The sequence below is a fragment of the Dermacentor silvarum genome, unplaced genomic scaffold (genome assembly GCF_013339745.2).
Source record: "Dermacentor silvarum isolate Dsil-2018 unplaced genomic scaffold, BIME_Dsil_1.4 Seq995, whole genome shotgun sequence".
NCBI classification, from domain to species: Eukaryota; Metazoa; Arthropoda; class Arachnida; order Ixodida; family Ixodidae; genus Dermacentor; species Dermacentor silvarum.
The window spans coordinates 23,278-41,187 of NW_023607073.1; the positions used below are offsets into that span (position 1 = coordinate 23,278).

At 43.8% G+C, this 17,910-nt stretch overlaps 1 protein-coding gene across 1 annotated transcript; it reads right to left on the reverse strand.

Moving 5' to 3' along the window:
- Positions 1-9,149: 9,149 nt before the first annotated feature.
- LOC119435900 (uncharacterized) lies at positions 9,150-11,244 on the reverse strand. The gene is made up of 2 exons (XM_037702595.2): positions 10,587-11,244; positions 9,150-10,023 (listed from the first exon to the last, which is right to left on the reverse strand). The coding sequence occupies exons 1-2, from the start codon at positions 11,147-11,149 to the stop codon at positions 9,150-9,152; spliced, it is 1,437 nt and encodes a 478-aa protein (XP_037558523.1). The 5' UTR covers positions 11,150-11,244.
- Positions 11,245-17,910: the final 6,666 nt, after the last annotated feature.

Below are 17,910 nucleotides of genomic sequence, written 5' to 3' on the forward strand. Positions count from 1 at the left end.
TTTACAAGTTTCCTCTTGTGTTTTAGTCTCTTCTGAATCTGGAAGATCTGACTGAATGCATGGGTATCAGAGTTTGTACTCCATCACATTTAATGGTACATTTCACCTCGCGATAGCCGACACACTGCAAATTCAACTGTTTTTATGAAACACCTTGCTCTTGCTGCTCACAAGGCTAGAAAAACTGCCAAGTGATTGAGTCGTCCACTTGTGGAGCGCATTTTGACACACAGTGTCAAGGCCTGTGCAAACAGTTGCAGAAATCTCTGGCCTGGCATGCATGATGCGTGATGGTGTCTCCATCATTTTTTTCTCAGTGTTTTTTTTCTTTTTCATCCTTTGTCACAACACCAATCTTTTTTTTTCTTTTGTTTAGCTTTTTTGTTCATGTGAGAGCCTGCCATTGCTATTTTCGGTGCTTCCGCCTTTGCTGTGCCAGTCACTGGCATTAAGTCTCTCTTGCCTAGGTGTACATCCCGATGACTTTGTAGGTGTGCCATAAACAATTTAATCGCAGGGTATTAAATCTCGAGCATATCATATAAGGGAATTAGCTTTTAGTTTTTCTTTTTTTTGTGTGGGAAGGCCTCTAACCCTTTGTGATGAAATTTCATTTTGGTGACATACAACTGATCATACTTCACGAGTTGTTTCCAATGGCTACATTTTTTGTGCGTCGAAAGTTCACACAGTTGCCAAGTTCCATAGTGCACACATGCCTCAAGGACTTCACAGCTTGATAGGTCTTGTCTCATACTATTGCCACTTAGTTCGGCATTTTATGTCAACTGTTGATCTTGTTGACTGGGTTGCTTCTTGGCAATACCGAATTTATGACATAGTACTCAGCATGAAAGAATGCTTTAAAACCATTGTGCTGTCCACTTGCCTCATCATGCCACTGTGTCATGTTGATCTCACTTCTCTATCGGAAGTCAGATAAGTACATAACATGCATGCCATGTAAAGTTGAAAGCTCAGTTAAATACTTGATCAAAAGAACTGCTTCCGCCTCCAACTTTTTTCCACACTTCTTAGTCTGTTTTAAGGCCTCACCAAATACTGTGGTTGCTAACATGTCCTATGGTGGAAAATGTTCGCTGTCAGATGACCTGAATTGTTATGTCAGACAGCGTAAGTGAAAGACGCTGGAACTGTGCTACAATGGTGTTGTCCTGACCTCTTGAGTTGCCAGGATGGCTTATTTTCCTGAAAACCATAGTAGTAGTCAGAAGAATGGCAGAGTCAGAATGGCATTTATGAAAGCTCCATTCAGATTCTGCAAGACATTTTCCTGAAGCCAGGCCTGGCAGTGTTGGTTAATTTTGGAAGCTCTGAGTTAGTTTGATGCGATCTTTTCGTGGAGTTTTCTTCATTGCTGTTTCTTGATTATGTAGATAGTGGCACAGGCTTTCTTAGGAGCCATTGCTTCAATAGGCATTTCCTAGAAAGAAATGTTGGTTGTCTCTATATCTGGATCGTACTCGGAAAAATCCTTTTTTGATGTTTTTCGAGCTGGCCTACATGACACATAATTCAGATGCTTATAACTGAAAGGCCGTGTTCTTGGTACTTAGTGCAGAAATTTTGAAGTCATTTCTTCTATTAAAATTAGCTGAATATCACTGTTCCTGGATTCCTGTCATTTGACAGGCGCTCCTGAGACATTTGACAGGCACTCCTGTTGTGTACTTGTGCTTGTATCTGCTATGGCATCAGACTAATCAGTTAGTTTGCTTTTCACAGCCAAACATCACCCCACAAAGCTTCGCTTGAGTACTTAGCTCTCACTGCGACTGCGCAAATGCAGAGGTATGTACCGATGACATAATGCTTGTTGATTAGGATGACAGTGCAGTAAGAGGCACATCTGTGGCAAACAGAGCATACACATTGTGAATGTTAGCATTTATGCTGTTGGACACATCAAGAATCTCATGAGTATTATAAGCTTTTTGGAGTCGGCTCTCCTAGGCAACTTGATCTGTGCATTGGTGTCATGTCTAAAGGCTCTCAACTCTGCCAAGCGAGATATTCAGGTGCTCTGTTCCGAGGTATGGAGGGTCTAGCTGTTGACTCGTCCATTATTATAAACCAGCCCTGGCTCCTGGTCCTTAGCAGGACACAAGCACTGTGTTGTCCACTTTCTGTAGCCAACGCAGCTGCCATCTAATATTATGCAGTGCAGTTTGACGTGATGGGGATGCCATATTAGGTGCGAGTCATGCGTGTCAAAGTGGTGCCTGCATTGTGGTTCTCAATAGTTTGCTGAGTGCTTGAAGTCTGAATGCTTCGCCGAATCCGGAGTCCTCCACTACTGCATCTTTCATAACCTGTGCAGTTTCAGAATGTTAAACCTCATAATTTAATTTTTGAAATAATTCAGGCAGCCATAGGAGTGCGATATGGCATATTGTGTGAAAGACCGAATTGACACTGGCGATTGACAGAGGTCACATGATCGAATGCGACTGGTGGCTAAAGATTCACTCGTAGTGACCAGTGGTCACAGTGGCTAGTGCGACCTGTCCCTCACAGCACCAAAATATCACACAGGGTGCGTACAGGTCCTTGAAATCTTTGAAAACCCTTGAAATTGAAAAGTGTGTTTTCAAGGCCCTTCAAAGTCCTGGAATTTTTTCCTTCCTTGAAAATCCTTGAATTTCATGAGCAATGCACTCTGATATCAACATTGGGACCTCCTTTCTGTGGTAGATCGGCATCGATCTGACCAACTCCCCATTTCAGAAACAATACGCCGGCGCGAGCACACATGGTTACGTTTTGCAGAACTGCACGAGAAAAAATGAAAGGCTTCGTCGCGTCAAACCGCGAACGGAGTGAGAGACCCGTGCCGCGCAACGCTGCTGGCTCAGCTGGCAGTGTTTACACTGCTTTCCTCACCCTATCGTTCGTTTCACTCTTCACCCGTCGGCTTGCCTTTCCGCTTTCACTCTTGCGTGCGAAGTGAAGCTAAAGAGAGCAATAGTGCAGCAACTTTACAACTGATGCTCAGTGCCTTTGCAATAACATAACCGTATTTTCCGGTCAATAAGTCGCACCTTTGTGTAAGACGCACTCCCTCACAACGGCAGTTTTTCCGAAAAAAAAAAGTATACAAGTCGCATCGATGTATAAGACGCATGTGTTCTTTCAGTAAGCGATTTAAACAAGTTAGTGACGTTTCGCTCCGGGAATGTGGGTCACGCGCAAGCGTATGGGTGCCATGTATTTCCACTCCAGGCGCATTTCTGCTGTTGTGGTTGCCGCGATGTTTCGTGTAAAGTCCAAGGGCGATAACATCGTCCCCGCGTGCCATATGCTGTATGTGCGAGTGAAAGCATGCGACCGTGAGCCAACTCGCGCACAAGGGAGGAAAGCAGGAAGGCAGCCCGGGAGGGAGGGGGGGGGGCTGCCTGTACTCTCGTAGCAACTGCGTAGTTTGCGCAGCGGCGTGCGCCGTATCTTGACAGCTATGTGCAGATGTGTCGACTTCGGGGTCGATCGACTCACGGTCGGCCTACCGCCGCTTGTGTTGCTGCTCCATCCTTCTCGCACGGTGTTTTGGAACTTGATCACGAGACCCCGATAGCACACACAGATCACGAGAACCTCGATAGTGCGCACAGAACCCGTAGCAATTAAGTCAACCGGCCCACTTTGCGTGGCCATAATTGTCATCAAATTCGATTATGACAGCAGTTTAAAAAAAAACGTACATAGGTCGCACCGTTCTATAAGACGCACCGACGGAAAATTAAGAAAAAGAAAAACGCGTCTTATACACCGAAAAATACGGTATGCTGAATGTTTTGGAAATGTTTGATGAACCAACCCAGCTAATACTGCAGAAGCCTGAGCAGCTGTTGTGAGTGTTCGTTGTGTTAACTTTTAATATTGCGAACTTGAGAAATAATCAAGACAAGGCATGTTTTGCAAAATTGCAATATAGTACATATATTTGTTATAATATAATGGATGTGTAGCAAGACTACACCGAATGGTTTGGAAATGTTCAGTAAACTTGCCCAGGTAATACTGGAGAAGTCAGAGTAGCTGTTGGGTGCATTTTTGTGAACTTTTTTTTTTGGTATTGTGAACTTGCAAAGTGATCAAGGCTAGACGTTAAGATCATTGGGATATACATTTTATTTCTCTTTGGTTTGAATATTTTTGGAGAACTTTACCCACCCTATACTGGAGAAATCTCAGCCGCTGTTGTAAGCGTTCATTTTGTGTTGTGATCTTGAGAAGTTATCAAGGCTAGACATTTTTATTATAATTGTGATGTACATTTATTTATTGTAAGTGCAATAAAACTAGTCATTTTTGGAAATGTTAGAGTAAAGAAATCCTACTTTGGATGCTGCTTTGAGTCCTTGAAAAACCTGTGACAGGTCCTGGAAAGTCCTGGAATATCCTTGAATTTTTTACTTGTAAACCTGTACGAACCCTGATTCACAATTCATGCCATTCACGTCTGCCCGCACATAAATTATGTGTTTACATGACAAATCGTGTTTGTTTTTATCCCTTTATGGTCCACGATGTGTGATGGTTATGTCATTAGCTGCAACGTTAGTACCTGTGGACATAGCAATGATTGCAACAGTCACCCTCAAGTTCTCCATGTGAGTCAGTGCAAGCTTTGGAACCACACTGTTAATGGTTCTGCTGTATTGCTTTAGCTACATAACTTCCTTCCTAGCTTTCTTTCAAATCTTTGTGCAATTCTTCATTCTCTCTACGACACTGTGCAATTTCAACTTTAGCAGCAGCCATTTCCTAAAAAAAGAAAAGCTTCAACATCTGCCTTGAATAGCGCAAAATGCTCATTCATGAAGCCAATAGCTTCCTAAATGCTACTGAGTTTATCATGTATTTCAGTACTTGAACCGACCTTTGCCTTAGCGTTCCACTACATGAACTACTGGACGATTGTATTCTCAGGAAAGCACAGGCATGAATTAGCAAGCTACATGTTTTCCTGCTCAAGCCTGAGGCCCCTGCAATGGCTGAATGGCTACGAAGTGTAGAATTGGTTAACCTGCACGAGCTTGTGGTTGGGCATTTGGAGATGCTTAGGTTTGGGTTGGTTTCAGCACTGACTAACCATACTATGCACATTGCTCAGTGCTTGAATATATTTGGGAGCATTATCCAGATGCTGTAGTGACTTTCTGAATGTTTTTTCATGCAATACCCTGCCAGCCACAAATATGAGGCTGTGTGCGGTAACTGTTTCCGGTCTGAACTTATTTTAATGAAGTAAAAACTATATTACATGCATCTGAACGACACGAGCCAAGGAAAAATTGTAAGAATTTCCACTCTATAATCTTTGCAATGAATCGAACGGTTTTCTCATAAACTGCCGAAAACTGAAATGTGTTGTAAGCGGCATGTTCTTCAGACATTTTAATTCAAACTCATAATGGTATGAAATATGGCCACAGGCTATACGAAATCTGCCGTGGTTGCTCAGTGGTTATGGTGTTGAGCTGCTAAGCACGAGGTAGCGGGATCAAATCCCGACCATGTTGGCTGCATTTCAATGGGGGCGAAATGCAGAAAACACCTGTGTACTTAGATTTAGGTGCACATTAAAGAACCCCCTGTGGTCCAAATTTATTTTCAATACTGCCAGTCTCTTCCGAGACCATAGCAGGTGGGCATACAGATTGTACATGCAGGTAGAATAATACATCAGCACCACACGGCAAAACAAACAGAAATCCAATGCAGTGACAGTCATCACAAAAGTATACGATTAAAAGGTATCCAAATAAGTTTGAATAATGATAATTAGCAATGAATACCGAGCTGAACTTCTATGGACAACACACTTGTACCACATATAACTTATACACACTTATAATAGAAATAATATACAAAGCACACATTTTTATCCTCAGATAACACAAAGTAACCAACAGCAACAGATAACAGAAATTATACATGAAATGGAATGGTACACAGGCAAATAACAGCAAACCTGAAAACGCTCTGTAGTGAGCACTTGGCCACTAATATTCTTCCAATGATGGTGAAATGCCTCTGGGGCGGAGAGCGCTACTGCATTAACAGATGATACTTGCTATTTTTGAGGCAAAGTCCGATAATGAGTTCGCATTAGTAACCGAGGGATCTAAACAATTCCATTCCCTGATAGCAAGTGGAAAAAAAGAGTGCTTGAAAGTGTCATTGTAGTAAGAGTACTGTCAGTGTGTGTGAATGTTTGTGCTGGGTTACGCAGGATTCTGATGGACGAATGTATAATGATGTGTCAATTTTGTAATAGTTGTGAAGTAGCTGAAAAATAAATTTCAGGCACCCTTGTTTTGCTCTAATCGCCAGTGTTTGGAGGCCAGAGCGTGTTGACATATTTCTGGGAGAATCAGTGCGCTTATATTTGTTGCAGATGAAGCTTGCAGCCTTCCTCTGTACATTTTCTAGTTTTTTGATGCTAGTGACTGTATAAGGAAACCATACTGTGTTAGCATATTCTAATACCGGTCTAACATAGGTAGTATAGGCTAGAAGCTTGGTAGATTGAGGGGCCAGCCGGAGGCATGTGCGAAGACAAACAGCTTGCGCAGAGCAACTGAAGTAATATTAGAAATATGCACATCCCATCTTAGGTTTGAAGCAAGCGTGACACCTAAATAATTTTGTTCATTCACTTGATATTCGTATTTGATAGCTTCTTTCTTTCGGGTTAGTCGTCATGCATACTGTTTTTGGGGGGTTCATCGACATTTGCCACATGTCGCACCAGTTGGAGAGATGGTTGAAGGAATCAGTTAGTGCAAGGTGATCTGAATGACTGTTAATTTCTTTGTAAATAATGCAGTCGTCAGCGAAGACCCTAATGTTGCAAGATATATTGTCTGTGATACCATTAATAAAAATAAGAAATAACAAAGGCCCCAGAACGAAGCCTTGTGGTACTCCGGACATGACAGGCAGGGTTTCTGATGGTACTTGCTCCAACAGAACATATTGGGAATCGTCAGTTAAAAAGTCTTAAATCCAACGTGTTAATAATCCATCTCCAATGATATTTCGGAGCTTGGCAATTAATTTGTTGTGACATACGGAATCAGAGGCCTTAGAAAAGTCTAGTAGTATAATATCTGTTTGCGCGCAGTTGTTAATAGACAGTGCTAAATCATGAACAACCTCTGTTAGTTGCGTTATAGTTGATAATCTGCTACGGAACCCGTACTGGCAAGATGACAAAATGCCGTTCGTCTCCAAGGAAACGGCTAAATGTTTAAGATTATATGTTCAAATATTTTGCACGACGTGCTGGTTAATGATATTGGTCTGACGTTAGAAGGGTCACCGCTATTTCCTGCTTTGGGAATCGGTGTTATTTTAGCTTTTCTCCAATCTTCTGGAAGTTCTGATACGGCGAGAGATTTGCGGAAAACCAAACCAAGGTATTTACTGCACCATTGCACATATCGTTTAAGAAAGGGATTGGGGAAGTTGTCTGGTCCCGAAGATTTTTTTGGGTCTAGTTCGAGCAAAAGACTAAATATTCCTTCGTCACTTACGTCTATTGGGTTGATACCCGTGATATCGGAAGGGGGGGGGGGTAAAGTAAAAGAAGTAAAAGCTTCGGAATTTTTCCGTTATCTTTTCTGAAGACAGAGTGGCAAAAGTTGTTGTATATATTGGACTTTGCCCTTTTCTGTTCTAATGTTAGTTCAGGACTGCCTGTGTTTCTAGGGCGGAAATGCTTCCAGACCCTCTGCGGGTTACCAGTAATGTATGACGGTAGTGTGACTTTGAAGTAATCTTCTTTTGCTTGTTTTGTTTTGATCTTGAAGTTTGAAATGGCTGTTTTTAGTTTTGATACATTCGCACTGCAGCACGTTTTCTTTACCACTTTCTGTAGTCGCTTAACTTTTCGTTTTGCATGTAGAATTTCTCTTGTTATCCAAGGGTTATTTCTTTGGGGCCGTGTAAGCCGTAGTGGAATAAAGTAATTCATGCAGTAATAAACAGTGTGCTTGAATCGTAGCCAGAGGTCATTTACAGTTGTGACAGGATCACAGTTCAATTCCATGAACTCATAAGATTCATGAGCTAAACAAGTTATACTCTGTTTCATACATCAGGTGCAACGCTGTGAAGGCTACGCAAGTAGTCCGTAAAGAAAAAAATGGAGACGTGTATCGCTCCGCGCTCTTTTGTGACCGTGTGGTCTAACGCGTTGCTCCGGAGAGACGACACCGAACTTCGGAGTCCATGGGTTCAAATCCGCATGCGGGAAAGATTTTTTTTTCTTTTGGGGGGTGGGGGTGTTTTTTTTATCACATTTTCTATGAGTTGAATTCTAAATCCTGTTTTCTTCCCAATAACCTAAGCACCACACGTTTTCGGAAATGAACTGCACGTATCTGTTCATTTGACGCATACCGTGTTCATGTAAGCGGGCATGAACCCCCTGAGCTCATACCGATATTTGACCAGCAACGGCGATTTTGTCGCGACTCTGCAGCATTGTCGCTTTACTTTGTTAATGCAAGCGAGAGCTTTGTGTGAAAAGATGACGTTAACTCATCGGTTAGTTAGCACAGCTGCTCCACGCAGGCCGCATTGACAACAGGTGTTCGTCTACAACTTTCGTTTTCGCCGTTTCCGAAGAGATTCACTCATTTCTGGGCATCTCTCAAAACACTGGGCATTATACCGTGCCGCCAGCCGAGCACCGGATTCAGCTTTCACCAAAACAGCGTGGGCCCGACTTTGGCACTGCGCTGTGGAGAAGCCCGAAGCACTTGGTGCGAGTAACGCATCGTTTTTTACTGATCGAAATGTTCATAAGCATTTCTGTAACTTAGAATGCTGGTTTCTGGCAGAGGAACGCATAGAACATATTCTAGATTTCTTAATCATCTGTTTCCTGACTGAATTTATGGAACATTTTTGTGAATTCTTGTCCATGATTTATTTCTTCACTACGATGTTTTTTTTATTGCGATATTACAATATTACAACAGCAGGCCGACTTTCATGGTTTAGAAAACGAAAACTTTATTTATGGGATCGATGGTCTGGTGGGTACAGGTTTCTTCCTTTGTTGCCTTTCTCGCATCCAGTTACACCCAGATGCCAGGTTACACATTCTTGGCAAGTCAAACAAGTTCCTCGATGCCACTTAAGTCTTCATCACTGAAATGAGCACTCGACTCATCGGAGGAGGAGTTGCACGAATCACAAATGCTGAAGACAAGTGGTTCAATTTCACTGTCGACAATCATGTCACGTTGCCACGCTTCGGCCTCAACTTGCTCTACATGAGCACAGCAGTTTTGCCAGTTTTCCTGGCTTACAGATGCCAATGCTTCCGGCAGGAGTTTTTCAACTTCAGCCAAAGTGAAACACGTGTTACGTTTTGCGATGTACCCCTTCACTTGGCTCCAAACAAGTTCAATTGGATTGAACTCGCAGTGGTATGGTGGTACACGAAGCACTTCGTGGCCATGGGTAGCCGCCAGAGTGTCGATGCGGTGCACAATGGTGGGTGTGTTGACCTTTCGCGAAAGTTCCAGCAGCTCAGCTCTCACCATGTCCTGTGACCATGGAACACCTTTCTTTGTGAGCCAAAGCTGAATATCAGCTTTGCGCGTAGACTTGGTAGGTGCCTTTTCAAGAGCTACGCTGTGGTATGGAGCATTGTCCATGACTACAATGCTATTGGCCGGAATGTTTGGCAAAAGCTTGTCAGTGAACCACTTCTCGAAGTACTTTCCGTCCATCTCAGAGTGGTAGTCAGCGTTGTTCCCCTTTTTTGCTCGGAAGTAGTCAGCAGCTCCTTGGACGAAACCTGTTGCACTGCTCCCAGCATGTACAAGGATCAAACGGGCCCCTTTGCCCGAGGGCGCGACCAATCCTGTCGACAGACCTTTCAGGAAAGCATCATGAGCTGACTTCACAGTCTTGTCCTGCCAGACGTATTCCTTCGTGTGCCCTGCATTCACCCACGTTTCATCTAAGTAGATGACGCACCTGTGCAGAGCAAAACAAACGAGTTAATGCAGACAACTAAACATACCCGCTGTAGCAGCACGAATCTTAGCATGATCATAATCGCAAATATCACACAGGAGAACATGAGACAAAAGAAGAAGTAAAAATATAATTCATAAGAATAATCTATTTTCTTTGTTATCAATTAACACGCTGACTGCTCTCTCACGAACAGCTGCTCAGGGACAATCGACAGAAAAAAGATATCCTGGCGTTACTGGTCCCTTATCCGGGCTTAAATTTTGCACGCAGGCGGCATTTGGCAGTCAGTTTTGATTCATGGTAAGTTTGGGTGTCGCACTTGCCTGATTCGGTAAGAATTCATTGGAAATCCTGATCATTTACGGTGACTGCAAACAAAAATCGACAACGCTCGCAGCAGTGGTGCTGGTAACTCGCACCCTTCGGGGGAACGAGCGCTGTACAGTGGATGTTGATAATGCTCTCTATTACGATTACGAATTTGCAATGCTAACATCAAGCGTTATATAAGGGTACTCTAAACGTGCTGCGTAAGAAAATATTCTAAGGACGATTCCTACCTGCCCTGTCTTCGGAATTCCTTGATCGCCCGCAGGTACCTGCGGCGCCAGGCAATGATGTCACTGCGCTCGATCAGCGCAAGATTCCGTTTCCTCTTATCAAACATGAAGCCAATGTCTTTCATTAACCTCCACAAGGTCGTTTTCTTGAAGTTCGGCAAGTCGTCGTCTTCGTTGACAGCCTTTAGCATACTGTCCAGTGTTGGGATCTCCCTCTTGGCGTACATGCTGTGCACTTTCAGACGGATGGCATGGACTGTGAAGCTGTCATGTTTGACTGTTCGCGAGCTTGAAATCTTCACGTCGCGAGGTCTTTTCTTCGGAGACACGAAAGGCCCACGCAGACGCTCCGCTTTGAATTTCGCGACGGTACGGGGAGATACTCCGGTGTCCTCGCTCACAGCGCTCAGTACTTCCCGAACAGACTTCTCCGGGAAACGCTGCCTGGTACGAGCGTACACATTTGCAATAACTTGCTTGGAGTTCCTTGACAACTTCGATGTACGAACCTTTGAAAAAATGCGCACAGGAGAGGTAGTCGAGGCCACAGAGCTCGGCGCCATTTTCCCAAATCTGACTATCCGCAAAGCGCAAACAGGCGGCCAGGGCTACGGAGAGAGCAAAAACCAGATGAGACAAAAAACGAAAAACACAAAATACAAACTCGCATATTTCGATTGTTTTCCCAGCAATAGGAACGTTTTTTGTCAAGCTTGTGACAAATGTTTACGGTTTAACGTTGCCGGCAAAGCATTAATTGTTTCTCGCTCACCGCAAGCAACGCACTACTTTTTGGTCGCGGAAATAAACAGCGCAAACAAGAGCGCTAGCTTTGACAGCGTTGCACCTGATGTATGAAACGGAGTATAGGCCCCTGTGCGCCTGCGCCGATTTGCTTCGATGCGCGGCCGCGCCGGAGGCACCGGCGCTGCGCGGAGCGCGGCCACGCGGAGCCGTGTTCACCCCAAGAGTGGACGACCCTGTACCTTCGCCCGCTGCTGCGGCGTATATATGCGCTTGCTGCCAGCGTTTTCACAGTCGTTGTCTGCAGTCATTCAGTGTGATATATTCATGTTTGTTTTTGCGCGCTCACACCACGCTTGTTCATTCAGTTAGTAATAGTCGGGTCACATTTTCCAACGCACGCTACACATGTAATGCTGCCCGGATCGGCAGTGCAGCGCTACAGGTGTGTCCCTTCACACGCGCGCTGCCCACGGGAAGCGCTTCTCATCAACACCACCGTTTCACACGCGCCTTCTCGTGGTCATCGAGTCTCTCTTCATGTCGGTCTACTTACGCCGCAGCACACCTACTTACTTAATCAGCTCATGTTTACTACAATTCATATTGCAACCAAAGCCGCTCACCTTACTTCGTATGACATTGCTGTGTTGCTATCGCATTCATTGCTTCGCCCTTAGGGCGAAACTGTGACATTTTTTTGTTTAGCATCGGGGCGATGCTCTTTTCGAGGGAGAGCAAATGATGCGTGCTCTATGTAGACATTTAGACTACGATGACGATATGTGCTTTAACGTGCTCCGTGCAGTGGGACAGGGGGAACTCGAAGACGAAGAAGACGTCTGTTGTTCTGGTGTTTTCTAAAGCTGTTCCGCCGTCTTGTTCAACGTGTTGTCTCTTGTTCGCGTTGACACGTGACAATAGGAAGGGTGCAACGTATGGATCACTCCGCTTGGAATAGAGTGGCATAGCTTCAAGAGCAGTTGTAAGGTCGAAACGTAGGGGAGAACCCTTAAAATGTTACACATGTCATCCTGTGTTCCTTTGAAAATGACTCTGCTCAAACATGGCGCACTAAATAAATCTTCGTTCATAAGATTCGATCATACCACATACATCGATATTACAGATATTCCATTCAATGTTGTTGTTTCTTGATGATGACCCTTTAAATTAATCAGGAGGAGGAAGAGGAACAAACGTTTATTGAAACCAACGGTTTAGTTGGCTCGGCCTAGGCCTCCCACGTGGGGACGTTGAGGTCTTGCCTCTTCGCCGCCTCGCAGGCTTTCTGAGTAGCCCAGAGTTGGTCGTCGAGGTGGGAGCTGCGCAGGGCGGCATGCCATCTCGACGACGGCGTTGTCGAGATGGCAACAGCAACAGCAGGTTAAAAATGTTTATAAGAACTAGTGTCATCCGTAATCTTTGTGTAAGACGGTGTCAGAAGGGCAAGTGCTCTCTTCAACAGGGAGAAATTTTGGAATGACCGAACATTTTTCTATCACATGAGGATAAGATTTGTCGAGGATTGTTTATTTTAATGCGAAAGCAGTATATGACTCAAGAGATGAAAAATCCGGCGTTGGCGTGACCACACGATGATCCAAAAAGGCTAGGAACCCTCGGCCTTTGGTGGGAGTCGAACCTACGACCTTTGGCGTTAATTACGGTTAAGATAATTAAGGCATAAATAATTAAGGTAGAGTATTAAGGTGCTGGAATTCACGACTTTCGTTGGGAGTCGAACGCTCTACCTTGCTTTGAGCACACCTTGTGACGGACACCATTGGTCACGTGACGTCGCAGCGCTTCTGCTGACGTGGCCTCAATGCTTTCGCATTAATCCACGTAGGGATAACTATAGGGGCCTCTTGAATGTTTTGGTCGAGAAGTAATGCGACCTTCCCAATAGTACCCCCGAAATTTTGTGAATAGTGAAGGACCGTCAACAAGAACAATGTATTGAAAAACTACGCGAGTAATATCAAACAACTCCTACTGTTATAAGGGCGGTTTATTAATTCCACCAGACGACAAATGGACAACACACAAGAAGTCCTGTCATGAACTAACTAGCTACTCAAGATGTTATGCTTACCAGCTTTAATTCTTGAGCAGTAAAAAAATTAATAAAGTAGAGCTGATATCTTCCCGTAGATGTTCGCGTTAGGACACTGGTTACCTTAGGACCACAGTAATCATAAGATAATATTGTGAGCGGGTGCTTCATATTTCGACGATGATTATATCGTATCCAAGTGCAATATTGCTGTCCTTTATAACCCCCCCCCCCCCCCCCCCCCTTCCCTTGTGGTGTCACGAAATCAAGGTGCCGACGCTCGGCGGTTGTTTCAAGTGCACGAAGGGCAATCTCTCTCTGCCTTTTTGGTTCTATCATGATTAGAACCTTATCCGTCTTTTTTGTAGCCATCATTGAAGAGTTTGCTCGCCTGCTATGCAATATACTGCTAGGTGTGGTCCGGCGCCCCCTTCCCCTTAAGTATTACCATCCTCTACCTGTATGTAATAAGTTGTAATAACCTCAAGCTGCTCCTTTACATGTGCTAACGTTAAGAAGGCGATGTCATGGCATGAGGAATATCTGCATGAATGTCTGCTTTTCTAGAGGATAAAATGTGTCATCGGCAAAGAAATCAGGGCATTCCTTTCTTGTACTTACACCTGTCTAATAATAATACATAGTCTTTAAATGTGATTTCCATTGTTGTTGAACAGCTATCCTGAACGCTAAAAGGTGATGGCTACTATAACTTTAAAAGCCACGAAGTATCCGCCGCCGGATCTATCAACTCGGTACCCCTCTTTCTTGAGGTACAATGATATTTGGACTCAGCCTGTCCTTTTTTGGAGCTATTTGTAAAGCATTATTTTTTGTTTATTTTGAACCACATGCCTATGGCCAATAAAGAAGCTACTTGCCTAACTTGAAGGTGCACACAAACAAGAAAAACTGACTTCATTTTCTCCCCGGCCCAACTGGTTACCTTGTACACTGAAGCATGCCCTTAACAGCTTTAATGCCTACTCACCGCACTGTGTCCTGCTGCAGCCAACGGATGGCACCCACGTTACATTCAAGGTTGTGTCGAAAATAACCTTGAAGGTCTGGGGTGGGTTCCCCACGCTCATGAGCTCGTACTACTGGATCTGCAGCGAATGAAGCAAAGTAAGCAACATTATACAATGAGAAGTCACCAAAATTTTCTATAACCGGTATTTATGCTTTACCACCTGCATGGATTGATGAGTGATTGTTTTATTAGGCATTGTTGGTGTCACACAAGGAATCGCAGAATCTATGAAAATGAGAGCAGATTTTGGATGACACCACTTATGGATAAACGCATCGCTTCAATTTGAATGGAACCGTTCGCTCATGAATGAAGAAAGTGTTATAATTGACGGTAACAATAGTTAAAGCTGGGTTTATCTTCAAGTGTCCTCAAACTTAATGGAACTCGCAGAACCAGCACACTTTAAAAGGATTGCAGTGTACTTACATAAATCACTATACAGCAGTTCGGCCTTCGGAAACTCGGTTAGCGCTGTTATTCAGCGCTGTTATATTACCCATGCACCTAACATCTTGACTCTGATTATAAATGAACTCGCAGATATAGCACCCCAAAGAGACGGATCACCAGTGTTTCTTCTAAACTAAGAGAACAAGTTATTTACTCCCAGATCTCACACTTTTTAGTATCCTATAACATTTTTTCATCCTGCGTAACTGAGCTTTAGTAAAGGTATTTCGTGCAACGCTTAACTAGATTTTTTTTTCGATGTAAGTTCTAGCCTCGACCTAAACATACCTTTAGATGCCCTTTCCGTAAGACATCGAAAATGCATTTGTCAAAGTTCCCCACGAACGTCTATCCTTAAAAATTTATCGTCTCAATATTAATCCATTTGTACTGTACTGGATACGTACAGCTTCCCTGCTAATCAGCAGCAGTTTGTATATGCTACACGTGCTCATATACAGCATCTCCTGTATTTTCCATTGTATCACAAGGCAGTTCTCGGACTCCATATCTGTTCTAATTTACAATAAAGACCTTTATACTGATATCTATTCAAATATTCGTTTGTTCGCAATCAGCTGCGGTATTTATCGGCCTATAACAAACCCTTCACACATTGACGTTCTTCAAAATTACCTCAAACGTATTGAATTATGGTGTAGCAATGGCTAATGTATATAAAGAATTAAAAAAAAAACATCACTAGTTTCCTTTCGCCATAGACAGCAGTACTAATAAGCGAAATACACCATATCAGGCTCCAAAACAAAACCTGCTGAATTATATGAATACCTCGGCATAAGCATTTCAAAGACTCTAACTTGGTCACGTCATGTAGTTAAAATAGCCGATGCAGCGAATGGCACCCTTCATTTTCAAAGCCCGAACCTAAAACTTCCTCTCTCCCCCGTCAGTAAAATCATTGGCTTACCTTACATGTGTCCGCCCTAAATTAGACGAGCTAGGCTCTCTTTGGGAAAAAGATGGATAGTTGGGCGAGTTGGTATGGTAACATATTCTTGGGTTAAGCGCGAAGAAAACACGGATGGTGGCAGAACAAGACAGGACAAGCACTAAGTCACAACAAATTTTTATTGGAAAGCATAAAACAAACATATATAAGTGATTGCAAAAACCATAGCAAAGAAACATCATGACATGGTTGAAAGGACCATGTGATGTTTCTTTGCTACGTTTTTTGCAATCACTATATATATATATATATATATATATATATATATATATATATATGTTCTTTCCAATAAAAATTAGTTGTGAGTTAGCGCTTGTCCTGTCTTCTTCTGCCACCGTCTGTGTGGGGGCCTCATATATAATCCATCAAACACACTTGAATTAGTTCGAAATCGTGCAGTTCGGTTTAGTCATTCTCAGTCATCTTATCATGCTAGCATTTGCGAAATTAAAGCCCGTGCGGCTCTTAATAATCTAGAGTCACAACGCAATATCTCTACACTGCCTTATTCACATATTGCACGCCGATTGAGATTTCAGCTATATTGTCAGCTCATCATCAGTCCAGCCACACAAACCATAGCGAAGCCATGTATCCTCCCCAGCACACATTACCGCCCACCTGCGCTAATTTTTGTGTGACAACTGCAAGAGACAGCAGCGGTCTGCCTGTCGACGCCGTGCACTACTCCTACCTGCATTATTTCAAAGTTGTCTTCAAATCGCTGTTTCACTAAACTGATCCCATCCCTCATGTTATACCCCACCTCTAGATCCTATGAGGTGTAATAGTGTAATGAACAAACTAATCTATCGATGAAATAATTAAGCAGTACTGCAATTAATATAATTAATTACCAGAACGTCCAGTGAGACAACGCCTTTACTGCACCTGCAATAGCAAAAAAAATGTGTTGCAGCAGTCACAGAAACATGGCTTACGTCTGGCATGGTTAATCACGAATTCGCCCCTCCAAACCGCGGTCAAGCTGATGTGCTTTGACTCGACCTAACAAAAGCATTTGACCGCGTATGCAAGGGTATATTAACGGCTAAAGTGGATAACATTATTTAAAAAGGGCCAGTTTCCGCTTGCGTAAATATTTTTCTAACGAATCGCTCACAGTCTCTTGTTCTCTACGAACAGATGCCACCTAACAGTGTCGCTGTATCATCTGGAGTTCCCCATGAGTCCGTGCTGGGGCTATTACTTTTTCTAACATATAATAATGACATCACATCTGATATTAATTGCAATATTAAGGATTTCGCCACCGACTACGTTATATATCGAGAAATCACTAACTATACTGATCACGTCCCTCTTAATCTTTGATGCTCTGATTGAAAGGTGCGAGTCAATAGAAAAAAGTCGCAGTTTCGCCTGAAAGGCGAAGCATCGATTTCGATAGGAAATTAGTAGAGAACTAAACGAAGCAAGGATAGTAGTTCAATAGGCCGTAAAAAGTTGTAAACATTCGCTTACTAACTAAATAGACAAGCACGGTGTCACGCGCGCACAGGTAAGCATGAACACATCTCGCTCAATGACCACGGAAAGTCGCTGTGAAAACGCCGGAGTGATCAAGCGTGCCAGCAGCAGCGGGCAAATTGACTTTCGCACTGTCTCTCGTCTCGCTTCAACGCAAACTAAACGTCGAAAGCACAGCGCATACGAAGCTACCGGCACTCGGCGCATGCACTTTGTCCCCAACGCAGATTGCTTTGAAGATGAGGCCTGCGTGCGGGCGCGCACTTCGCCCACATCGCAGATAGCTTTTAAGGTACGGCGCCCGCGCGGTTGCGCTGTGAGCAGCAGCCGACGGAGCAGAACGCATCCCCTCCTCCCTCTCCGTCACCTCACCCCCGTGCCTCGCGCGCGAAAGAAGACCGCGCGCTTCCGGCCTGCCTTCCTCCCACGGTGCTTCCTCCCTCGCGTGCCCTACTTTGAGTCGCGATTGCCTGCTCACCCTTGTTGTACCAGGGGGTGGACAGTGGGGCTAATTTCATTATTGGAAATAAAGCGTCGCCATGACACTGGTAGCAAAAGAAAAATTCAGTAA